The following is a 26430-nucleotide window of genomic DNA, read 5'->3' on the forward strand; positions in this document are numbered from 1 at the left end:
TTCTACCCAGTAAGAAATCCTCAATGCAGCAGAGGTTCTTTATCCATGTAGCCCACAGAAATAGTACTAATACTTACAAAGCTTGTTGTGCCTCCTGTTTGTTGAGGAGACACACAAGGCCTGTGCCTGGTTGCTGTGTTGTGGGACTGTCCTGCCAGGTGTGGGCCTATGATCAGTGTTTCCTCCCTTATTGCTGCTGTTGGCAGTTGAAAAGAGCCTTCTGTTCTGGACAGTTACATGACCCTACACCTACAAAATCATATAATCTTATTACTGGTCACAGTCTGATAGTTATAAAAAAAGGTTAACTATTTTTCCTTCACAGAAAGTGTTCTGCCCCATTTTTCTCCTGCTCTAGCTTTTTCCAGTTTTTGAGATGTGTGTACAAGTTGTCTTACTGGGACAAGATACACTTAATAATTTAACAGCTGGGACACTGAAAACCCCTTGAAGACAGAGCAGCAGTCACTAGGCAGGCCTACAGGCTGCCCCTCTCCACTTCTAGTGGAGGTCCTTTGAGGCCCGTCAAACCTTGGGGCTGGGGTCAATGAGGGGGATTCTCAGTCAGGATCTCCCCAGGGGGGGTCTAATTTCAAGCCTGTTTGAGGGTGAGAGGACTGCTGTCACTCATTTTGATGAGGTCATACTTGTTGGATGATGCAGAAAAAACCCAATAATTTAGTAGTCCTCCACACACAAGACAAGACTGTGCTGCTGGCCGGGTCAGAGAGGGGGATCACAGCTAAAGCCAGGGGCCAGCTCAGTGCCCAAGGCTCTTGCCCTGAACACGAGCACCAAGATGATGGTTCACGCCTAAAGCATCAAGGCTGTAACTGGCCAAACATGGCTCCTTTCAGTCACCGTCACCATGGCTGTCAGCCCCAGCTCATCCCCATGCTCCTCCGTTCACAGCGTGCTTGAGTCCCTTTGCAATCAAAATCATTACATCTTCCACCTTCTGCCAAATCATACTTGCAGCAGTGGCAGGGGGGAGCGGGCACAAAGCCCATCACGGAACATCTCCAAGCCAGCAGCAAACCACCCTAGAAATTTACAGGTATGCCTGCAAAACTGAAACAGTATCATGGAACTTTCATCTGCATGGTAATGTGGTTTGCCAAACACTCAGCAATTAGATTTCATTGAATGACCCCAATTCCACAAGAAATAGCCACAAAACAAGTTGTAGCTCCACCACCACAGTCTCTTGCTTTCTGAGGGGAAACAGATCCCCCTACATGCAACAGCCTGTAGCCAGCAATAGCCAGCCATGTCCTTAAAATGAAACCGTCGCATTCACAGTGCACTGGGACAAGAAAATTACCTTGCTTATCATGACTCAGGGGAGTTCCTATATAGCCAAACATATGCAAGACTAAAATCAAGCATGGAAACTCCCATAATTACTGACTCTCAAGGTCTAGAGAACCAGTTCTTCAGCAGGAGAGCAGGCTGACCACAACACCCCTCTGAAGGCACTGGTTCATTGAGTACTACAACCCCAGCTTTTTCTTGAAAGGTGAATCACTCGCAAGCAGGTACATTTTGATGGCCTAGAGCTCCCCACCACCCCAAGTCATGACAGAAGTCCTTCAGAGTCACCCACACACCGAGAAACCAGACAGCAGGCAGTTAGAGTGACTGGCACTCGCTCTGTCCAACAAGAGCAACCTGAGCCCAGCTGCAGCCAAATCCCCACCACAGCACACACAGAAAGCTGCCCTCCCTCTCCCTCCTCCCTTTTACACTTCTACCACCCAAGATGAAGCCTCCCATTTCTGGATCAGGATGACTAATCCTTTTCTCAGAAAATGTGGACAACTGAACAGTATTATTAAAAAGTTTTATCATTTACTGAACATAAAATACCTATCAAAAAATCTAGCAACAACAATAAAACAAACAGTAAAAATTAACAACAGCTGCCAGACGAGTCACCATTAACAACTACCACCAAACCCAAATGACAGGTCAGGACCTGAAGGGAGTTAGCTGCTGCTCTCGGTGTCGTTGGTCAGGCTTTCTGCGAGGTCACTGAGCCCAGCTTTGTTCAGCGCAGCGATCAGGTTCTCGGGGGTCGCGTGGGCACCCTCCTGATCCTGCCAGGCCACCAGCAGCTGCTTGGCTCTCATCTTCATGTCCTCGCTGTCAGACTCGATCTGGCGTATATCAGAATCCTTCATTTCCAAGTAGGGGGCCAAGGCCTTCCACTGCTCCCCAAGCCTGTTTGCAAATGACTCTATTTGTTCACCGGACATGGCTTTGTCCCTTTGCGCCTCTGGACCTGGGGGGGGGGGAAGAAAAAAAGAGAGAAAATCTATGAGACACAAAGAACGTCTCCAGATACCGCAAATGACTCTCCCCTGATCTGCTCCATTTTAAATCTTCTATTTGTTTACTACCAGACTGACTTACACCTTTCCTTTCTTCGTAAAAACCTCAGGGGCTCTGAGAACAGAGATTTTTACAGATGTATTACCTGGGTTTCAACAGGAATGTCCCTTATTGCCCATGATAAAGAAAACATTGTTTTTTATGTTATCTCCTGTTTGATTGAGAGAGAATTGCTGAAGCTTCAAGTACATTAGAACTGCCTCCTCCAAATGAAAAGAAGGATTTTGACAGGCAGCCTGAAATTTTCAATATGTGAGTCAATTATAGTATTAAAACACAGAGCAATCTTTTACATTTAATTGTCTTTTGGACTTATTTTAGTCACTTTATGTGGAGTTAGGTAAAAATTAGTTTGCTTCCCTTTTACTGAGTTACTAAAGCCTCATGGTCCTATTAGCAGCAGGACTGTGAACAGGATAGTAACTCCACTACGTAGTCAGTACTTTAAGGCATTTTTAGTCATTCTGGCATCAAGATAAAGAACATGGAATACTGTGCTCTGCTGAGAAGCCAAACACTGCAGGGATTGCACAGGTGGGTTTGCACATTTATCACTCATCATGGTCTATAATATATGGCTTATTTCAAGCTGTTTAAAGAAAAAAAAACAAACCCTAAAGACTGAATTACTTATGCATAGAAATTAATCACATTCTTAATTTTTAGTATCTCACCCTCATGCCCCCTGAAGAGCCAGTTGGCATGGAGTGGAAACTTAAGCTCTCTCCAGGGCTTATCAGTCACACTCATTTGTCTGAACTAAACTCACTACATTGAGGGGAAAGAATGGAAGATCACAAATGACAAAACAACAGAAGCACCCACATCACTTCCATTATTTCTAAGCACAACAGTGTATAGCGGACCACAGTGCTCTCATCTTTGCTTTAAGACAAGATTTAAAGAAAGGTGTACATTCAACACGGTGAAGCTCCAAAGGCTGTTTCAGGCAGTGTTAAACTGGAGAGGACTTCTTCACTACTGGCAGGAAGGCTATGGAAAAGGTCAGGTGCTGGATTGAAAAGGGCAACAGAAGAGAGATTCAGAGGCCCACAGGCGGCTTCCCACCAACAGAAAAATCTTTCAACAAAGTTGCCAGCAGTATTGGGTGTGTGGCTTCCCTGCCCTGCACAGCCCACCTGCCCAGGCTGGCTCCAAGATGCAGGGAGACAACACGCAAGGGAGAAGGTGCTGTGAGATGAAGGCATGAATGAGGATGGAAGGCAGCAGACTCAGACACAGGGGACAGGGAAGGACACTTCGGAGCACGGCGTACCCGGGGTACAGGCAAGAGACAAAAATGGAAGGACTGGTTCATGGAGAGGAATGAACAAGAGATGATGCTTGTCAGGAAGGCTCTTCTCAGAGAAGCTTTTGCCTTTAAGATAATTTAAATGAGGAAATAAAGATCTCAGAATTGGAATATAACAATTTCTGAAGTCTTGTGACGACCCACTCCAGCTGGGGCTAACAGGGAGGCACTTACCCATGGCAATTAAAGGGAAAACACCCAGGAAAGCGGGGTGAGGAACACTCGGGTAGGTTTTTACACAGCAATGCTGGCATTTTAGCTATAAATGCCTGCTAACACTGTAAACATACACCATGTAGCAGAAAAGGTGGAAGAGGCTCCAATGAAAGGGCTAATCCAACAAGTTAGATGCTTTCAGCACTGCAGGCCACGAAACCAAGAGGGTGCTACTGGTGCCGTGTTGTGAAAAGGCTGCACTGTTTGGTATGAACATGGGTTCAAGACAGAAGTACTGAGGTAACCTGGACTGGTGACCCTCAGTAGAAATGCTGTTAAAACACAGCTTCTACAATACACATCAAGAGAGAAAAGGCTGAGAACATGCAAATCTTACTTTCATTGTTTTCCTTTAATAAAGCATCATTATCTTCCTCATCTTCGTCTTCACCTGTTTTTATTTCTTCAGAAGGAGGCTACAATGAGAGAACTAAACATCACTGGATGAACTTTATATTTAAAGAGAAATTTTACAGCTTGGTCTCTGGAATGTGTGTTAAAATGGAAAACATGATCTCAGGAGAATTAAAAATCCCCCAGATTCTCCTATATCCAAAACACCAGTAACAAGTGTTCTAATAAAACACAGTACTAACTAAAAAAACCTAATGGAAGGATCCACTGACTTCATAGGATTCTCTCCTCTTCATAGTAATTAAGATCAAGCATTACATACCAAGCTTTACTTACTTTAAAAAAAAAACCAAAAAACCACCAACCAACTTTCTATGAGACCACCACTGATGAACATTTAAGAAAAAAAATATTCTTCTTCATTAATTTAATTCCTCACTCGGTAATTCCTCTAAATTTTCTGTACTTTCAAACTTCTTAAAGGTGGAACACAAATATGTAAACAGCAAACTTCTCACTCTGATTTAGCTGTTGATCAGCCATGATGAACAAAAGGCTTCCCCTTTTCTCACGTTTCAGTCACAGGCCTTATGTACATATTTGTTTCTTGCCATAGCATTTGGTATATGACAGCAGTACCATCAGGAATAAAAGTGATACTTTAATATATTGTTCTCTTACATATATACCTTATATATACCTTCTATATCTTTTTTATATATATACACACACACCTTCTCTTATAGATATACACCTTAATATATATTAAACAGCTTTCCCCTCTCAGTATTTTTTCTAAAATTGCTATTAGCATCTAGTTAACCCTGATGGCTGAACAAAGTTGTATATTACAGTCCAACCTTTACACCTCAGTGGTTTCACATGACAGACAAGGTCTCAAATACAGAAGCACATGTTCATATCCAGAAGAAATTGCTGGGTTGTGTGCTAACTCAAAGGTTTAGCAAATGTGCCTTCCCCAGCTGTTAGTCTCTCATCACTGTGTATAAAGTGATCTGAAAGACCTCTCCCTGGCCTCAGATCTGTACTGCCTAACATGCAAGGGGCTAATGTTTTAAATTCACGGTTCCACAAGGCCTATCTGTCTTTACATATTTTAAAAGTCAGGGAACTCATACAAGAGCTCTGGTAGATGTTGCTGTAAAGTTTTAGTAACGCTTCAGCTGCACACCCTACCCTTTACTACGGGCTTCCATCCCAGTGGCCACAGCTACTGATATTCATGAGCCCTAACACCAGCTGACACCATCAATAAAAGTGGTCTGCACTGCAATGCAGAACCCAAACAGCTGGGTACAAATATATTCCTGTCTACCAACTCTGCAAAAAAACCCCTGGAATTGCCACAGCTGTTTGTTCACAGAATACAAGGCAGAGCTCAGCAGTTACTTGCTTAGTCAATGTTATTCACAGTTTAGTGTTACTGGGGTCCTCATCAATTACACCAATTTAACTTGCAACTTTTACTTTACAGGCGCTTTTGTTTTCTGTTTGGTTTTTTTTTTTCCCCCCCTCCGTCCCCATGTACCAAATGGACTGCAGAGACAAACAAGAATTTAAATGAATTCAGCATTTATTATTATAGGATGATGTTACTTACGGGCAGTTCCTTGGCTAATTTGATTACCATGTTTTCTAGATATTCAGGTAAACTCTTGAACTGTTGGTTTGTTGGCTGAAAGAAGTGGGGACTTCTGCGTGCTAGAAGTCTTAATGCTCTCCAGCCATAGTTAGAATTGTTCACAGCCCTATAATAAAATACAAGTTTGGTTGGTAATAGTCTGTCATCTGTAAAAGCACAGAAAAAGATCTGAGTAATTTCCTAATTAATATAATTCTGTCCAAAATCATAAAGATTTTTGTACATTACTGGAGTCTTATACAGATACTAGCAAGAATACTAAGAACAGTTTTCTTTAACAATCCAAACATGAAAGAGATCAAAATAAAGTGAAACAGAACAAAGACTGACATACTTATACTTATTCTCAACCATGTTTTCAGGATCTGCTTGTTCAATAGCTTCTTCAAAAAATTCCTCCAATGTTGGCATATATTCCCTAAAAAATAAAATAAGCAACTTAATAATCCTCAAAAATCTACCCTAAACCACCTGATGATTTTCAGTTCCTTCATACACATCTCAAGCTTATCAACAGAAGAAAAACAACCCCCAAAATCAAGCTACTCAAATTTAACAATCGCAAGTAAGAGAAGAATCTGTTTGATACATGTTGCTATAAAATTATTTACTGCATAACCACTGAAACACACCAGCAATCGCTAGCACTGCCTATTATACATATTCAAACCTTCTACCATACTAAAAGGTGACATGAACATTTGCCAGTAGTATTTGGTGAAAAAGGACTACAGGACATAAGAATTCTGTCAAGAAGGAAATGAGACTTTCATAAAAATACCCGTAACAACTGACTGGCTGTGTTAGAAACATGCTGCCACTTGCACGACTCACAAGTGCTCAGGAATCCAAAATGATTGTTACTTTTGTGCAACTTGACAGGACAGGATAAGTAAAACATGGCCTCTTCACCCACCCCCAGCCCCATTTCAATTTCATTTGCTACCAAAGAAAGCTAAACTACTACTGCTCCTTAATTTCAATAATTTATGATCACTAGTTTTAGAGGGGGAAAAAAATACTAGGCAGCTTAATGTTGTACTTAATGATCCCATCTTAGTGGCTCCCCAACTTGCTTAAACACATTCATTTCACCTCCCATGGTGATCTGTTATCTTTTGCTTAAAGTACTTCAAGTTAAAGCACATTCAATACAGGTCCAAAGTCTACAGGTATCAGGAGAAATGAATTTATTTGAAGTGGACTTGAAAAGCATCTGAACTCCTGGGCTCAGAGAAGTGTGATCAGTGGCATGAAGTCCAGCTAGAGGCCAGTCACTAGCATATGCCAGGGCTCAGTACTGGGTCCAGCACTATTCAGCACCTTCCTTACTGACAATGGGCCAGAGTGCCCCCTCAGCAACTTTGCAGACAATGTACAATTGGGAGGAGAGATTGATAGATCAGAGGGTTGTGCTGCCATTCAGAGGGACCTTGACAGACCTGGGGAATTGGTTGATGGGAACCTCATGCAGTTCAGGGAAGGGAAATGCCAAGTCCTGCCCCTAGGGAAGAACCACCCCAGGCACCAGTACATGGCGGGGGTTGACTGGCTGGGGAGTAGCTTTGCAGGAAAGGTCTTGGTAGACACAACCACAAACATGAGCCAGCAATGAACCCTTCTGGCAAAGGCAGCCAGTGGCACCCTGGGCTTCATTAGGAAGAGGGGTGCCAACAGGTCAAGGGAAACGATCCTTCCCTTCTTCTATTCAGCACTGGTGAGATACATCTGGAGTGCTGGGTCCGGTTCCAGGCCACCCAACACAAGAGACACGGGTCCATGCAAAAGGCTGAGCATGGACAGGAACATCTCACATCCAAGGAGAGGCTGGGGACCTAGGACTGGTTAGCCTGGAAAAAAGTAAGGCTCAGGGGCAGTAAGGAAGAGAGTCGGCCTCTGTGCTACTCAGTGAAAGTACAAGCAGCAGCTCGTAATATTGGAAATTCAATTTAAGCATCAGAAAAACATCCCACTTTTCTGTGAGGGTGGTCAAACACTGGAACAGGTTGCCCAGGAAGGCTGCAAAACTTCCACTCTCAGAGAGACCCTGGAGAAGGTCCTAGGCAACTTGCTCAAGCTGACCTGGCATTGAGCAAGGGGGTGGACTAGGTGATCTCTAGAGGTCCCTTCCAACCTCAGCTTTTCTGTGATTTAAAAGACAATATTTATGTTTCATAGGGAACATACTACAAAGACAACTGATGTTTCTGCTCTTAGAACAGCTAGCAGTTGCTTCTGAAAGGTATTCAAACCAGTACATAAGGAGCATGACCTAAAAAAAAAAAATAACAGAAATAATAATCACATTGATCAGGACAGCTTGCTCCTTTGAAGATCACAAGAAAGAAATACAGATCACTTAAGAGCTGTAGGTTACTGTGAGCCAAGATTATCATCGTGAAAAACAAGCTCATAATGATCTGTATTTCTCCTATCTAATGTTTGACAGAGACACATCTGCTTCTACAAGGGAACCCAGTAATCCGTTGGGGGGGCGAAGCATACTGGTCTATCAATTGACTTTAATTTTGGTTTGAAAATGTGTTTTGCCCAAGAAAGCAGTGCCCCATGCATGTTTGTTTAAGTGTAGTATTACCACTGGAATCAAAGCCAGCATCTTAAAAACCCATCTGATTTGAATCCTGCTATATTATCCCAAGCACAGTCATCTAAAAAGATAACAGGTAGAAAAGCACCTCTCCCCAGGCACACAGCCTTTACAGCCACTACTAGCAAAGTTCTCTTTGGGAACTGCCCCATTCCTTTTTCAAATGTTCATACTAGGTATCACATCTGCACAGAAAGGGATTACACCATCTTTAACAAATAGAAAGTTATATAGCAATGCACGTTTTCAGTATTTCCTACAATCGTGCAAGCGGAAGGGATAACCAGTAATCGTAATTTTCTGCATTTGTACCACTAGTAGATCCGGTATGCACTGAAACAATGCCTGCTAGCCAATTTTCTCTTATCTAGTATTGTTCAAAGCACATGTCTGCTTGAAAAATCACAGCCGAACAGCATGCTAACTTCATTACAGCCAGACCTGGCAATCTTCCTTTATTATACAAGGTAATTAACTATGCAATCACACTCTATAAAATGGGAGCTTCCATCTGTTTTTTTTCCTTAGACTTGACTTTACTAAGCAATGAAAATTACTGACAGCATAAACATCAGTGAAGAGAACTGGAAGGAGATTTCACGACAGATTCATACAGCCAACTTTCCCCAAGACACCCAGTGAAATGGCATACCATGTAAAACCATCTTACATACCTTCCTTATGTTAATTTTGTAATAATTGTAATTCTGTGTGTAATTAGTGTGCTGAAAGTTAGCTTTAGATGGTGATGTACCATTTTTTACCTACCTACTCTCAGATTTACAAGCTTCCATGTTATCGGGACATAAATTCCAAAGGCGGGTCAGTTCCTCACTGAAAAAAAGAGAAGCATAAACATTAAACTTCACATTCACCATTCCACATGCCATCGTTCACCAAAGGTAGACACATGAAACAATGCTACAGAAAGTCTAACCCCAGAGCTTTTATAATAAAGCATACCATACAAACTTTGTGATACATACATATTAGGAATTGCCAGAAGTGACAGAAATCTAATCTGATGTTGCAAGTTAGGAAAATTCTGTATTAAACTTCTAATTCTATAGTCTCTTGCTAATCCATGGTCAGAAACTGTAACAAACTTCTTCCAAACTAGCTAAGGTCAGGCTATTTTCCTTTGATTAAAAAAAAAAAAAAAAAATTATCACCTTCTTCAGAAGGCACATTTTACTAAACATTCAGTACAAGGTCTTGAAGCTCAAGACAAGGTCAAAATTTCCACATCTAGATTGAGTGAACTGTTACAATGAAAAGACCATCATTCCTCCTAAAGAAGGAAGTGGAAAAATGCAGCACAATATCATGAAAATATGGGAATTTTATTGGAGAGGACATACCAAGAACTCTTTGCCCCAGGGATAAAATACCATTTGGTGCTATTTTAAAACTCATGACATTTTAAGCAAAAACATAAAGATGACCAAAGTATAAAAACTGATCCAATGAGTACAAACCACTGATTTTCAGCCTGTAACTTAGAGACTATTTAAAAGGGATCTACAAGAGATGACTATACAGAAAGGAAGGCAACTGCACGTTTTAAGGAACTGACTTGGCTGTTTTTTCCTGGCAGTTCTAAAGTGAGGAAGTTTGAAAATTACTGACAAAAAAACCCCACTAGTCAGTGGTTAAAAAAAAAAAAAAAAAAGCCACAAAACACCCCCCAAACCAAATAGCCAACCAAAACGCAGAAACTCTATCATGAAAAAAATCCAACATACTTCCCCATAAGGATTTTTTTGTTTGGTCCTTTTCCTAAGAAGTCCTCTGGTGCTGGCCTCTTTCTCACAGGCCTCATTGGCTTAGAATCAGGAGGTCTAAAGGGGAAAAAAAAAAAAAGCTTTTTAATATCAAACCAGTAATATTTAAAGAACAAAACAAAGTAATTTCACTTCAGCTGGTGCCAAATTAAATCATAATGAAAGTGTTCAGAAGGACTGTGATTCTAGGAGTGGAAGGAGAGAGGGAGGGAAGAGGAGAAAGAAGATAAAGTAAGGATAAAGAAAAGGATTTGCCAGGCACCAAAATTAATTCACTCACAAATTTAAAGGTCTATCAAGAGTCCCGATATAAAAAAAGCAGCAAATCAAATTTTTTCCAGCAGCACATACTAAATATGATCAACGCTGCTGCTGGGATCATCTGTTCTATGATTGTAAGTTCTCCTTCCCCAGGTGCACCTGATTTGATGGGATCAGAGAATGGAGATCCCAGATCACTGAGGTTAGGGTAACACCTACCCAAGCTGAAACTCTGGCTGAGATCTAAAGAAGAAGACAGAACACCTGTAAGTCAAATTTTCTTTCCCCCTCCCACCCATAGTAATTTCTTTCTTCTCAGAGCCCCCCTTCCTTTTTTGCAAACAGACGAAGTCATGAAGAGGTGGCTTCACCTGATCTCTCCATAGAAGGAAACATGCAAAGGAGATAATGACCCTGCTGCTCTTTACCACAAAGAGGCTATAGTCTGTGTGCAGAATAAATAAGGGTGGAAGAGGAATGTTTGGTCACCACCTCAAGATAGTTAAGTAGACACATGGAATCAAAGTTACTAGTTAGTAACTAATTACATAGGAAACCTTTCAGTGGTTGAAAGACACTTAATCATAATTTCCTTTCATGTAAGTGATCACCTCCACATGGCAAACCTAATAAGGTATGTAAGAGGAGAACTGTTACACAAAACTCCAGGTACGCTGCCCCACCAAAGCCATAATGCCTAAGGCTTCATTAGAGGCAATCCAAAGTGCTATGTGGTAGTCAGGCACTAACTTCTTCAATCTAGGGTCTGCTGAAGGCAGGAGGAGAGACAAGATGCTTCAGTTTCCTCAGCCACTGGATCCTTGGTATTAAGAGAACAAAACAGTGCCATGGGACAGCAAGGAATGCTCTCCCGAGACCCCGTACATGCATAACCACTGCTTTGCTAATATAACAAAGCCTTCTGGCAGAAATCTAGGAGCCTCCTGCACACACAGAAGGACACAGAACTATACAAATCTCAAAGCTGTGTGAATCATTAATGTTCACATGCATTGTGGGTACGTATTCTGAAGCTGAACCACCATTTCAAATAAGCAGCAGCAAGCTTCTACTTCACAGTTACCTTTCTTTGACGAAGCTTGGGCAGCCCTCATTTTTCCATGAGTTCCAGTTTTCTTCAGTATTTAATATATGCTAGGGAAACATAATATTGCACACTGTTAGGGTAATAATCACCTTCAGAGTTGATTCTGAAGTTTTCAATTGAGCTATTAAAGAGAAAGCTTTGTTACTTTGTATTTCAGCAACTATTTTGAAGGTCATCAGTATAATCTTAAGCAGCTGGTTTAGCTTATTCAAACCCAGTACATCTCCTCTCCAATAACTGTGGGAAAGGCTGTATTTCTCCTTCTCTAAACAAGAAAAATAGATGCATCTAAAGTAAAGGAAAAAAAGGAAAGCAAGAGGACAACTTTTTAATTTTAATTCCACTTGCATCTTATATTCTTGGACAAAGGTTTTTTAAAAATACTTTTTTTTTTTTCTAATAACCAGCATCTCCAGTGTGTACACACCCCTGTATATGCACATTTCAATTTCTCTCCAGGAGAAGGAAGAAAAGCACATTAATGAAAACACAGAAAAAAATATCACTATGAAATAAGACATTACGAGACTTTTACTGAAAAGTTCTCTCAGATGTGACATCTATGTTCCAAAAGTTAGTTTAAACTGATATTGCTTTTTTTTTTTAAACACTCCATATAGACTTTGTTCGGACAGGCACCAAAGTACTTACCTCTACCATTTTCGAGAATCTTTCCCCATCTGGCGGATTTTCTGAAAGAAGCTATGATTGGAGGAAGAGAAAAGAAATTATCTTTTTGCATTATATTTGTAGCAGAATACATAGAAAAAAATCCAAAGAAAATGGTGGTTACTGCTTCAAAGGTCACTGATACAATATCATATGATAAATATTTTTCCATGTAATTTTTATAGAAGTATCTACTATACCAACCTGGTAAACCGCTTTTGTAGTATCTTCAATCCAAAGAGACTGTTCATCTGTTAGAACATAGTTTGAACTGGAATAGAAATAAAACAAAAACCCCAAAAAAAGAATGTCATTAAAGCAGATCACTTTTTTAAAGAAAAATTTGAAGAGTTTACTATACATCAAAATAGTGCTGAGGACACATCATTTACAGTACATAATTTCTGAGGGTTGTTAGAGGGGATCCAAAGAAAGCAGCTTGAATGTACTCTGGTCTGGTCCCATGGACTGACCACTCATTGGTTTGTGGAGTTAATTAGATGTGCTTGTAGAATATATCTTCAGGTTTAGCTTCATCCAATAGGAAGTTAATTTGCATGATTCAAGATCACACCAAAGCACAGAAAATGGGCATAAAGACTTACCGAAAAAACCCAAACTTCTAACCCCAGCCAAAGCACTGCTGTATGTAAACCATAGCAAACGAAACAATCTACCAACTGTATACAGAACACAGGTCTCAAATATCTCAAAACATATATTCTGTATAGCATAACCTGAAGTCATTAAACAAGTTGCTTGGTATATCTAGAATTATAATGCAATTGGTAAGTAGAAGTGAAAAAAAAAGAACACAGAAATAAATCTATCATGGCTCACTTCATTCCCAAAGAGACCGGAACTTTTTGGTTTTTTTAAACACATTAAAAATCAGATGAGAAATCTAATCTTTTTCACTGTTTCAAGAAGAACCCATTTGAAGCATAACCATTAACTTTCCATTTACCATGTTCAAAAGCAATATAACACCAATCAACTTTTATGAAGCACTAGGTAGCTTAAATAGCAAATAAACATGATAGCCGCTAAGTCAGTAAGACAAAAAAGATTTTTAGAACCAGCTTCTCTTAGTTGACAGGATATTAAAAAAGCTCATCTTTTTTTAAGGAAGGGACAAATTAGTAGTATTTTACAACTGCACCAAGTGTTATGCTACACCATTTATATGACATACCATCCTTGACCACTGATAAATGAGTGCTTTTAACAAACACTAACAAACTGTCATTGAAATGACTGCCTACCACCTCTAAAGGACTGACCTGCAATTTAGAAGACTTGAATTCTATTCCTTCTCTGCCAACAGACTGCCTCGGTAAATAATCTATAGAACAAGGATAATGACCCTAATCTAGTTTGCAAAGTTCTCTGAGATCTGTTTATAAAAAGCAGTATATTGCAGGTGAAAGAGAGATGCCTTACATGTTAAGCATTATGTACACAGACAGTCAAGGGCACAGGAATGAACAGAGAGGTAGGATTTTCTTCAGCATAACATTAGAGAGTAGAGGACGACAAGGTTTTGTTCTGTCCCATTAATTTATAAAATCAATATTCACAATTGTTATTTCTTGCTATTTTAGACAGGAATCTGTAGCACACTAGGAAAATACAAAACAGCAACCAATGCCACATCACAAAGTCAATACAGATTCAAAATGATGCCACATAAAAGTAGTTTGCATTGGTCTAACAACTCAAAGCTGTCAAACTCCTCCTCTCTCATAGCTGGCACCCACCTTAAGCAAGCTTTATTGGCTTCTACTTTTGAGCCCCCACTTAACTCACCAATTTGGCAGAAAACTAACTTTGCAAACATGAGCAGACTGGTTTTTTGCTGGTTTAGTAAGCTACACAAGTTTGAGTGAATCTAATGAACACCAGAGCCACAGCAAGGGAGGGCAAAGAGTCAGACAGAGAGGAGCAGAGAAAGGCAAGAATGACACCTTCGCTTTCCTGCTGTAAAATAATTTCAGACACATCCCATATTTCCCAATCCAAGGTTCTGCAAGTTTCACAAGAACCTTGGCACAAGCAGACAAACTTTTAAAATATTGTGGTTTATCTCCAAGTTCATAGCTCCCCATCTCCAAAACACAAATTATTTCCATGTTACCTTTTGAATTTGACTTGTCCCTTTAGATACTGAAAGAGTATTAGGTACTGCAACAAGATGTGACGGCGGAAGTTACTGTCACTCAGCTGTAAATCCATCAGCTAAACAACAACAAAAAAGAATTACCCATTAAAGAGACTAAACATGCATAAGTGAAAAAAAACAACAAATGTTTTCAGATAAACTCCATGTAGACTGTTTTTACAACAAGATGATGGTAAATCATTACAGAAGCTCTATTCAGTACCACCTGTACTTTCAGGACAGCACCTTATAAAGTACTAAAATGGGTAAACTGTCATCTAGCAAAATTTCAGAAAGAGTATCAAAATTTCTAATTAAATCAACATTTTAAAAAACATGAGGAACTGCTTGTAAGAGTATCCTTAGATTTTTTTTACTAGTTTTATACTGCTGGATTTAACAACATTCGCTCTGAATTGAACAGGAATTTGGAGAAACAAATATTCAAGTAGTTCAGTAACTGAAGGAGAGCTTGCTCCCTTCTCCTATGAACTCCTGGCTACAACATAAGGATTCGGCAACCACAGAAGCATTCACTCTCGTCAACACTTGCACAGTGATAGCACTGCTTGGTTTCTACCCTATGTGCTGCAGGATGACAGATCATACAAAGGGAACATTTGAAGATTCTTTAAAGAAAAAGGCTTTTGGCTACTGGCTGTTAAGCAACCGGTTCTGTATCTTCTAAACTCTGTTATTTTAACATTGTCAATATACAGGTCAAAGGCTTATGGTGAAATTACCTACACTTCTATCCCAGAAAGAGAAAACTCATGCTGCACTGAGACTTGCTTTCTGTCATCTACTAATCCATGCCCTTGAAGGGTAAAGTTACATATTATTCCAAAATGAAGACAACAATTTTAGGATCCAATAGAGTGCCATATTTTTGACTTAACATTAACAGAATTAAAAACTCTCAATCTTTTTCAAAGAAATTTTAAACAAGACCATTACGAGATAGAAAATACAGTTAGCACATCATCGACAAGTTTTGAAAATGTAATTCTAAAGGCAATAAAAGAGTAACAGATCTTTAAATATTTACTGTCTTTTAACTTCCCTAAATGTAACAATACAAATCAAATGCAGTAAATAAATGTCAGATTTACTGCACTCTTATTCCAGAAGTCCCTGAATCATCAATTAACAGAGGCAATCAACAAAGAATAAAGTAAAAAAAGAATAAATCTATCGAAATAAAGTAATCCAACAACATAACAGGATGTAACAACAATATAACCCAGAGAAAGTGTGGAGTCTGTCTGTGGAGACATTCAAAACCCAACTGGGCACAGCACTGATCACCCTGCTCTAGCCAAAAGCTTTGAACAGAGAGGCTGAACTAGACACAGGTTCCTTCTGTCCTCAACTAGTCTGTAATGCTGAGAAAAGAAACCACATACCTTTTCACTAGTTAGGAATTTTGCAAAATATACATGTTCTCCTCCTGTTTTTAGTTCTTCCAACTTTTTTCGGGAAGCCTGAGTGTCATCCAGTTTGTAACTTTTGAAAACAGCCAAAACTTCTTCTGAGTACTGTAAAACAAAAGTTATTTACCACATGAATATTTTAAAAATTGTATTTAGAGTGTAGTTAGAGCACTAGACTTGGTGCCAAGCAAGTAAAATAATTTGTAAACTTGCTATCAGTCAGTCAAAACGACCCGTTTGCAACCAATATGTAGAGCTTCTCTGAACACCACAAATGACAGTGAAAGCGTTATCTATCATTTCAGAACATCTAATCATTTGGGGTATTTAAAATTGCTAGTGAACAGTGCACTATTGCTCTGTTGATTAGATGTTACAAAGAAAAAAGATCCACATGCCAATAACACTATATTCAAACTCAATTTAAGTTGTTCAGTAATATACAATGTTGCATAAGTGAGAGTTAAATTTTCAGTGCTGCTCTTGAAATCAATTCAGCAGTAATGCAGAAAAACATAAACATTTTATTTGAATGACTTAAGCCTGGCCTTGTTCAGTTTGCCTTGTTTGGTTTTTCTGGGGGACATTTTTTTTTTTGTTGGTTTGTTGTTTTTTTTTTTTTTTTTTTTAGCTGAGAATGTAGACCTCATTAACTAGATTTGCATCAGAATGTCTGAGCAGATGTTACCACTTATTACCAGAACATGGAGAACCAAAATTAAAAAACATAAAACAAGCTTCCTGCTATTAAATAGACACCAAGTGGCAACCTGTGAAGAAACAGTACCTTAGCAATAAGTTGTCTTCAACATTCATACTAAGCAAAATTGAAAAAGTCAAAGGGAATATTCAAGTCACTGCTTCTATAAAGAGATTAGAAACCACTGGGATCAATATTTCTATTCAAAAGTAAGATCTAAGACTAGGTAGGAAGAACTATTTATCTTCTGGGTGGAAAAAAACCCCAAACCCACAAGTTCTGCTTTTCGCAGCTGATAAATCACAAAACAGGTACTTCTGACATTACTGCAACATATGAAGTCTTTCTGCTATTGACTCACACAAGTTTTATGAAGGAACTTATTGTACACCTTACTATACTGTTTACCATCAAAGGCTCACTTCAGAAAACAGCAAAATGCACCTCCTCATGCACTATTATTTTACAATGGCATTAGTGCTTGAACTGTTCTATGCTCATGAAGTCACTCTCCTACTCATGTAAAAGGTGTTTTTTACTTAGGCTGAATGGTTGAAAGAACAAACTCAGATTACCTTAAGAAAAGTTTTCCATGAGACCTTCTCGTAGCACTGCACAGGATTTCTAAAATAATCTTGAAGCGACCAGAATTTTCTATAAAGATTATAATCTATTGGAATGGAACTGGGGAAAGAATAAAAAACCAATATATTAAATTCGAGTCCACTCAGGAATGTGCAATCTCAGAAGATATCATTCATTTTCTAAGTGAAATGAGTCAATAGTGAGCCCTGACAGAGAAATCTGTAATTCAGAATTTGTCCCTAAAGGAGTTTTTCATACAGTTCTATTGTTACTTTTACACCATAAAAGCAAAAATAGTAATAAAAAAGGATCTTACAAGTTTTTCACTATCTGGGGAATGCAGAGCAGCACAGCTTTTACTCCTAAAAGCATATACACCATGTCCTTAGAATTCATGAATACATTTCACCAGAACAAGTTTTGTCAAGATAATTGGGAAAATTGTCAAAAAAGAGAGAATAGCAGCAGTTCTCAACCAGGGTACTTAGTTTTTTTTCAAATAATCTGTAGAGGTCTTTCTCTTCCAGGCAACTCCACTTAAACAGACTAAGACACTGCTAGGTTGTATCTAATCCTGAGAGGGCAGGAGATAAGTAGAATTCTGAATACAGCATTTAAGAATATTTTACAAACAGCACTTTACTTTCACTTTAGAAAGTTTTGTTTCAACTTTTAAAATTGCTGTGAGCTCACCAACTTGTTGGTGCTTCATCATCTCCCATTTCACCTTCTTCTACGTCCATTCCTTCCTCTCTCTCCTCAGTGTGCTAATGGGAAAAAATAATTTAGAAGTTGTACAAGTAACACTACAGTTTGTATATAGTTTTCAGTGTTTAATTTTAAACATTCTATTACATTTCATATCAGAAAGCTTAAAAACTGGTAACTCAAAAGAATTCTACAGTATTACTCCAGTAAGACACACAACAAATTTCTGTCTTAACACCCTACTACACTTTGCAATGGTAGCCAGACTTCTCTTGAAAAAAGCTGAAGGAACAGCTCTATCCACTGTACACTGTGGGGAAAACTTAGTACAGTAAGTGACAGCACCTGTCCCTCACAATCAAATTAATTTTTTTCTAGTCAAAGTGTGCACAATTTAATGTACCAGTTAACATGCCCATTTCCAGAATCAGCAGCTTAGTCTGGAAGAGGGACAAACAAATTATGAACATACATTTCAAAATATTAAGCACAGTAGAACACTTTTGTGCAAACAATCTAACATGTTTACTGCAGAACTGGTGAAGAATGACATAGGAATTTTCACCTTTTGTCCTAGAGTGCTCTCATGTTCGTTGGTATTGAAAACAGTGACATTTTCCAGGTTAAACTGACTCTGCAAGTTAAGTCCTGTGAAAAACAAAGGGTTAGTCTTAGAAGCTGTGAAGTTCATAAGTCTGTTCATTCACTTAGTCTTTTACAAGATGCAGATATTAAATTCTCATAAACAGCATTCAAAACTTGTGTTTGAAATCACAAGTGAAAGCCACTTACAGTATCAAGGCTAGAGACAAGAACTAAGAAACAAGTGTAAAGTGATTTTCTCCAACTGAGTTTGGTCTGCAGCCATCATAAACTTAAAAGATTCAGCATATTTAATCTTTGTTAGATGTTAAGTTTGATGAAATGCAAAAAAATCTCACCTGACTTTTCTGAAAGTGGAAATAATCTAGCCAAGAACAGCTGAATTCTTCCACAGAAGACTGTGTTTTGTGACTTAGATAATCTTCTCAGGAGGTCTAAATATTGCAAAGGTAAAGAATATTAGTATTTCTCCCTCTTTCAATTTCTCACACACTAGAATAAGACTTGTTAATTATATGACCTATAGAGCTAATGAAAGGATACTAAGATTTGTACATTTAAATATAATTTCCTCAGACCAGCCACATTCTTTCCAAGTACATTCTACCAAGTCTCTTAACACCTTCAACAGCAATAAAAAATAAGTTCAAATGAATCCGACTCAAATATACAGCCTCTGATATGGGCCTTGTCATTGCTGAGGAATAAATTATTTCTCAGATGTTTTTCTACAACAACCTCCACTGATGAAGAGACTTCCCTAAGATCAGAATGACTTCTACATTAATCAGCAAGATTCATGAACGTCTGCTAAGAGCAATCTGCCTTTTATTACTTACTGAACACATGTGAATGTAGATCGAATTATTAAACCCACTTCCATTTGCTGAGAGAGGGAGTTCTACAATTTCCCACCATTCCCCTGAAAAACTAAAACTCACCATTGCACATTCGTAGCAAGTAATTTTTCCCTGCAGAGTAAAATGTATTCTGAAACAGAGTAAAGGTATTTATATCATTAAGAGATCACAAAACCTTCCTGAGCAGATTTTAATTGAATCGCAAGCCATGACTAAGAGTCATTCCTACTGTTAACTCCAAATTTGAGTTTTCCCTTAAATAAGAGGCAGGTTACACAAAAAGGCAACATGAAATAAGCAGTCCCACAAATTCCAAGAAAGCATAAAACACAACATTTAAATCCAACCTCCACACAGAAAACCCATTTGTGACAACAAACTGTGAAACCAGCATTCAGTTTTTTTCCTGGAACACACTAATTTTATCACTCATTGCCTTTATTATTCCATGCATTGTTTATACACATAAGCAAAGAGCCACGCACAGAAGATTTAGAGCATTCACAGTACTGGTAATTTGGCATCAAGAGAAGGAAACTGATAGATGTTTGAATTAGTGATAAGGACCAGTTTGTGAATATATCAGGGGACACAATGTTATCTGAAATAGAACATCCTGAATGAATGCTTACAGGAGACAGTCCTGGTCAGGAAAACAGAGAAACTGGAATGCTTTCCTGGTGTTACTTATAGAGTTGCTGACACTTGTGTTCTTACTGACAAAGAGCAAACTAAGGACAACGGGATCAAAGATTTCTTATAATCTTGGAATAAAATGCTGGCAGTTCAGACTTCTGCCTGAAACCCTGAACTCCCTCTTTAATTAACAGCACTCACAGTGCAGGAAGCTAGCAGCCTGTCACAGGAGCTCTTCTGCTACAGCACCATGACACAGCAAAGAGCACAAAACCCTCACAGAGGCCTCAAAGCACTGACGGCTCCTCAAGAGCAAAAATATTTTAGGGCAACATATTCACCATTTCTACAGTTCTGTAATGGAAAGCTCATTAAGGAAGTGACCAAGACGACTTCCTTCCCTGCAAACTGGAGATGGAGGAAATCTCCTGCAGCTGAGGAAGAAACTGAATAGTAAGTCAAGAGAGAAGTTACACATACAAATTTTGCATTGGAAGTTAAATTTCCAGTTTCTAAACATGACAAACATTGTATACTGTAGAGAAAGAAGTTAGAAATAAAACATAAAAATTGTAATTTTATTATTTTCTGACCTCTGCTGCCCCGACATTTTTAAGCCTCAAAACAAAACGCACTCAGTGCTACTACTGCAATACAAACAGATACAAATACAGTTAAAAACTGTAAAAATGGCTCAAGTAGACAGAAACTTTGGCACAACTGTATCACATTTTGGAAAAATACCTACCGATTTCCATGTAGCAACATTCTTCTCCACAAAAGTGAAAATTTTGTCACACTGATCCAAAGGCAGGCAATCCAGAACATCCCCCAGAAGCACAAAAGGGGTTGATGCAGTGCAGATACCTGAGGAACAGGGAACACTTTATTCAGCAAATTCGAACTGAAATGCAATAAAGGTGCATGGCAGTTGAGGGACATTACGTTAAAAAAAAAAAAAAATTTCTCGTTTCCTACAAATCCTGACAAAAAGCTTGGGCTAAAATGTTAACTTCCATTAAAGCTATTTATATATGTACACATATGCAGATGAGCTTTACAAGAGCTCTGCGCCAATGTAAAACAAATAAGCAATAACTGTTCCAAAACCCTCAAAGTCTGAAACAATATCCCGTCTCCTTGCAGACTGCAAGTGAACTCTCAGACTTCCAAACCCAGTTATTATACTACACACACCCATGAAGTCCGAGAGTGTTTTCCTCAAGTAAAGCACCACTAAAGCAGAGCTCCAAGTCTGTCCACCCACGCTCTGTAGTTTGGTAGTACCTGTGTTCCTCCACAATCACAGGTCTTGTTATTCTACAGTTCATAAAACACATATGTAGTTGACCTATACTTACTAAAACATACAAATATTTGATGTGTAATGTGAATAAATAAACAAAGGGAAGAGCATGAAAGCCTCCTCAGGAGATCAGCACACTGATTTCTGACACACAAGACAGTTACAGAAACAGATTCAAGTATCTACAAGACAGTGTGTGCTGACAGGTCACTACTGGGACAGGAGCACAGATATTCAGAAGTTAATTCTGGCTCTGCCATCAACTGACAGAAAAACCTACAAATCATTTAACCTCTCCGCCTCTCGGAAATGATGATGGGACACTTGAAGTGTTTTAAAGTGGTAGACAAAGATATAAAATGCTATTTATGTTGCAACCAAAACCACGCATCTTCCTCTATTACATAAAAAAAGATTTCAATTAATTATAATATACTTCATTCCTGTTGTGAAATACACAATAACCACTAGCATAAGGGCCACATATTATCAAAGCTAACTACTGCAGATGACTTAGAAAAAAAATCAAGATTTTAAAATTCCTCTGAATGGTCCCTAAAACTGCCAAGAGATTTGAAAGAAAGATGCTCACCTTCTGTAACTCCATTAATAGCAAGAGAAATAATTGCCAGGAGATTTTCACATGGAGCTTTGTTTATCTAAACAAACAAAACAGTGTTAAGCTTCTCTATTCTGACTTAGGTATGTCTAACAAAACTAAAATTCTTGTTTCCAAGTAGGCAAGTTTAAAACAAATATGGATGTTCAGCTTCCCAAAACTTCAATCAATCTATTAAATCAGACCTGTTAGTTAACTATAGAAAGACTTTACTGAATGTGCAAGATGTCTTGACTGCTTCCAGCCGTTAAAGACTCTGTAATGCCTACTGCATAGACAGTCATTTACACCTGAAAATTAACATCCTACATTCAGCATTAATTCAAGTAACACCAACAAAAAGATTATTCGATTCCTTTCATCATTCTTCTCAGTCAACAGGCAGCTTTGTTATATGCTAGTACCAGATAACCCACTCCACCCCACTCTTATAACTGTAGAATAATGCATATTTATGAACTAGAATTTTTAAGATGTGGCAGATTTTCATAAGCATTACATGCTGGAAAAGGCTAAACCAACACCTTTCACTACAGTGTGCTATCTGTAAAATACTGCCATGCTGTCCTACCTACCAATCTATCATCTATATTTGATCTTAATCAGGTAACTTCTACACAATTCATGCTTTTAATAAACAGTATTATACTAAAGTAAGTTGCTGTTAAATTAATATATTAACTTAAAAATAGAAATTTGAGTTTTAGTAAGAGATAAACTGTAGCAGTTTAAAGTACTTACTATTTCTTCTTCTACAATAACTCTAAATGCTTGATCCAAGGTACACTTCTTTTCATTTTCACTGCAAATGCAAACATTCCACATCAGTTAATAACGAATACTAAGGACAAGATTACTAAAAATTATCTGAATAGGCACCTTTTAAAACCAAGCAACATTTACCTACCTCCCAGGAATCTGGTTAAATGCGTTCAACAATGGCTTGATACTTTTGTTATTCAGAGCCTCTCTGGTGGATGTCTACCAAAATGTAAAGAAAGAGAAGTCAGAAAACCAGTACAAAACCAGAAGGATCTCCTCCTTCCTCTGACAGCAGTAGTATTTTTAAGCGAAACACGGAGGAATACACTGTTGTGACCAATGCTGTATCTACAACAGTCTCAAGTCACCCCCCCACAACTGCCCCCGCCTCACAGGCAGGTTAAAGTGATTTGGAACATGACACCCGATAAGAAGATGGTGGGAAAGATTACTACATCCTGTAACAAAATCCACCTAATGGAGCAAGTTTCTGTGCCTCGACTCCTTCTGTGCAAATCCCATCCTCCTGCCCAACAAACGAGGCTGCAAGAGGCCGGGATCCAGAGGCCTGGGTGCGCATCCAACCCCACCTGCCACCTGCCCTAGCAACGGAAAAGCGAGAGGCGCAAAAGAGACAAGCGCGTTGCTACGGTCGTTTTGTTGCGGCGGTTACACCGTATTTTTTATTTTACGTTAATTTTAGTTAACTGAACAGCAGAGCCTCCCCTTGGCGAGCTAGACCGAGCCTGTACGAAGCCCCGTCGCCCAACTTCACGTGGCCTGCCCTGAACGCCCGCTAAAGGAGAGGCCGAGCCCCTCCGGAGGGGGAGCCCTGGCCGGGCCTGCGGAAGGGCAGGGGGCGGGCGGCGCCCGCTGAGGCAGAGCCCTACCCCGGCGCGCAGGCGCAGCCTGCCTCCCGCCCCGTCCCCCTCCGCGCGGTAGCGAGGGAGAGGAGCCTCCAAGCCGGCCCGCCCGCGCTCGTGCCCGGCCTCACCGTGAAGCGGAGCCGCGCCTCGGGCAGGCTGAAGAGCGGCGGCGACATTGCTCCAACGGAACGACGCTCCGCAGCGCGCGCCGATGACGCCATGCTCCCACAACGGCTCTGCCCCCAACGGCTCTGACAACGTCCCGAGAGGCCACGCCTCCTCCCCGATAGGCCACGCCTCTTCCCCGCTAGGCCACGCCTCCTCCGCTAGGCCACGCCTCCTCCACCCCGCCCCCCGCCGGAGCCTCGCTCTCTCCTCCCGCCGGAGCGCGCGCGGGGGCGCATGCGCGCGGGGCGGCCTCCGTGGATGGAGGCGGGAGAGGGGGAGGCAGCGTCAGGCCGCGGCGTTTGGTTGTGGGCTGCTGTCGTAGTGAAAACGGCTTTAAAAGGTTTACGTGTGGCGGAGTGACGGATGCGGAGGGGGTTCTTCTAGCCACCGTGTTGTCCGAAAAGTGGGTTCGTCGCCCGATGTGCACTAGGTCAATAATCACACAGCCAGGAGAGACGCTGCTTATTTATTTTAGGGTTGTGCAAGCCCAGGTGCTCGGTGGCTTCCCACGAATCAGACACACCAGAGGGACTTGTCGTGCTGTATTCATACACAAAACTTGAAGAAATTAGTAATTCTCCAAGTCCATCCTCTCTGTGATGATTGCTTAGTAATTTACATGCAATTATAATACTGCTGACACAATAGTCCTACTACGATGCATGCTCAGGGGCAGGGTCTTCACCTGGGCAAGGGTCTTCTGGACCTATAGACATAATTATTAGTATTACAATGAGAGTAGTTCAGCTAAGGATGCATGGACCTTGCTTGCCAAGTTGGCAATGTACCCTTTTCAAGATCTAATTGCTCCAGGATGTCCTTGCTCAAAGAAGGCAATTTACTTCTTCTTCTGATTAGGGATGCCTTTGACTTTCTTTCTTGATCTCAGCATAATATTGCTACATTGTTCTAAAAGTTCAACCTTCAACAACTGCAAAGCCACGATCTACCACCATCTTCAAAGTATCACTGAAGGAAGAATAATAAGGAATTTTCATATCGTCAGTAAAATCACCTCAGCGCCAGCAGTTCACAGGTTGAACAATATCCTACAGATACCTCCTCCCGAGTCTCTTTTAATGGAAGCTTAATCATTGCTTCACTGGCAAATGTCCTGCAAAAATAAACAAATGTTTATTGTGGAATTCATATTTTTTCTGGCCCAGCTCCTTTAAAGACCACTTCTTCTAGCTAGCCTAAATAATGGTGGTTCCCAAACTTGGCTCTTTGACGGTTCATTTCCAGGCTTGGGATGCCTTGTCTTCCATTCTCATGTCCAAGCTTGCAGCTATGATTTGGGAACCCTTGCTGTGTGGTGTTCAGCCATAAACCAAATATATTCTTCATCAGCCTTCTCCTAGGACTCTCAAGGGCACCACGAAACTGACTGGAGATACTGTTTTCTCCCACCACTTCTGCTTTACTTTTTGCTGTCAAAGCAAAGGGATTTGACCTTCTTTTCCTGCTGGAAGAAAACGTCCCAAACCAAACACAACCCCCCCCACACACCTTTTTTCTTACCAGTGTTGAAATTTCTTAAGCAATCACCATCACTAAAAAGCCAGCTATGGCTGGCTGATCCTGCCCAGCCCATTCTGGTGATAAATGGCTCTCAAGGTGTGTGACTAGCACTAAACAAACCGGTCTAAGTCTGTTTAGACTGTCACCGTGTTCCTGGGTGTGTGACTGCCCTTAAATCTAAATTCCTCCACACAGCACATCTGTGTTGCAACACTGAGTGGGTTTCTTTAACCCCTGGAAGAAAAAGCTATGTTATTTGATGAAGGTAGGCTTCTTCCCCTCGTATGTAGAGACATGCCAGTCCCAATTCACTGGGCGAGGAGCACTGCCAGAAACCCTGGGGGCTCTGTGAGGGGAAGATCTCTTAACGCATGTGTGCTGGTTTTGGCTGGGGTAGAGTTAATTTTCAATATAGTAGCTAGGAGGGGGCTATGTTTTGGATTTGTTCTGGAAACAGTGTGGATAATTCAGGGATGTTTTCCTTATTGCTGAGCCATGCTTACACAGGGTCAAGGCCTTTTCTGCTTCTCACCCCACCCCACCAGCGAATAGGCTGGGGGTGCACAAGAAGTTGGGAGGGGACAGCTGACCCCAAACGACCAAAGGGATATCCCATACCATATGATGTCATGCTCAGCACATGAAGCTGGGGGAAGAAGAAGGAAGGGGGGGGTGTCAGGAGTGATGAAGTTTATTTTCCCAAGTCACCGTTATGCGTGATGGAGCCCTGCTTCCCTGGAGATGGCTGAACACCTGCCTGCCCATGGGAAGTGGTGAATGAATTCCTTGTTTTGCTTTGCTTGCGTGAGTGGCTTTTGCTTTACTTATTAAATTGTCTTTATCTCAACCCATGAATTTTCTCACTTTTATTCTTCTGAGTCTTCCCCCCCATCCCACTGTCAGGGAGTGAATGAGTGGCTGTGTGGTGCTTAGTTGCCAGCTGGGGTTAAACCACATCAGCATGTGGTATTCTTTCTCAGCACCCTTTGACCATCCTTTTCTAGCCACTTTGGGTTGTGATTCCCCAAGCAGCTGAACCACTGGTTTCTTACCACCAAAGGGAGAAGTACACTTAGATGCTGTTCCGCTGGAGATGACTCCTAATGCATAGACTCTGACCTTGTCAGAATTAT

The 26430-nt window shown here is 40.3% G+C and overlaps 1 protein-coding gene across 2 annotated transcripts; it reads right to left on the reverse strand.

Annotated features, from left to right (window-relative positions):
• Window positions 1-1829: 1829 nt before the first annotated feature.
• On the reverse strand, window positions 1830-23897 carry THOC1 (THO complex subunit 1). Of its 2 annotated transcripts, XM_074897755.1 has the most exons (22): window positions 23737-23897; window positions 22888-22961; window positions 22722-22782; window positions 21954-22020; window positions 20804-20922; window positions 19501-19549; window positions 18898-18993; window positions 18522-18604; window positions 17942-18015; window positions 17239-17347; window positions 15937-16068; window positions 14507-14607; window positions 12574-12640; window positions 12352-12402; window positions 11677-11747; window positions 10812-10835; window positions 10293-10388; window positions 9316-9381; window positions 6274-6357; window positions 5898-6045; window positions 4260-4338; window positions 1830-2284 (listed from the first exon to the last, which is right to left on the reverse strand). In XM_074897755.1, exons 1-22 carry the CDS (start codon window positions 23827-23829, stop codon window positions 1989-1991), a joined length of 2040 nt encoding a protein of 679 aa, XP_074753856.1. In that variant the 5' UTR covers window positions 23830-23897; the 3' UTR covers window positions 1830-1988. The 2 variants fall into 2 exon arrangements, with proteins under 2 accessions (XP_074753856.1, XP_074753855.1); XM_074897754.1 differs by lacking the exon at window positions 10812-10835.
• Window positions 23898-26430: the final 2533 nt, after the last annotated feature.

This window comes from Athene noctua, chromosome 2 (genome assembly GCF_965140245.1).
Source record: "Athene noctua chromosome 2, bAthNoc1.hap1.1, whole genome shotgun sequence".
In the NCBI taxonomy this organism is placed as follows: domain Eukaryota; kingdom Metazoa; phylum Chordata; class Aves; order Strigiformes; family Strigidae; genus Athene; species Athene noctua.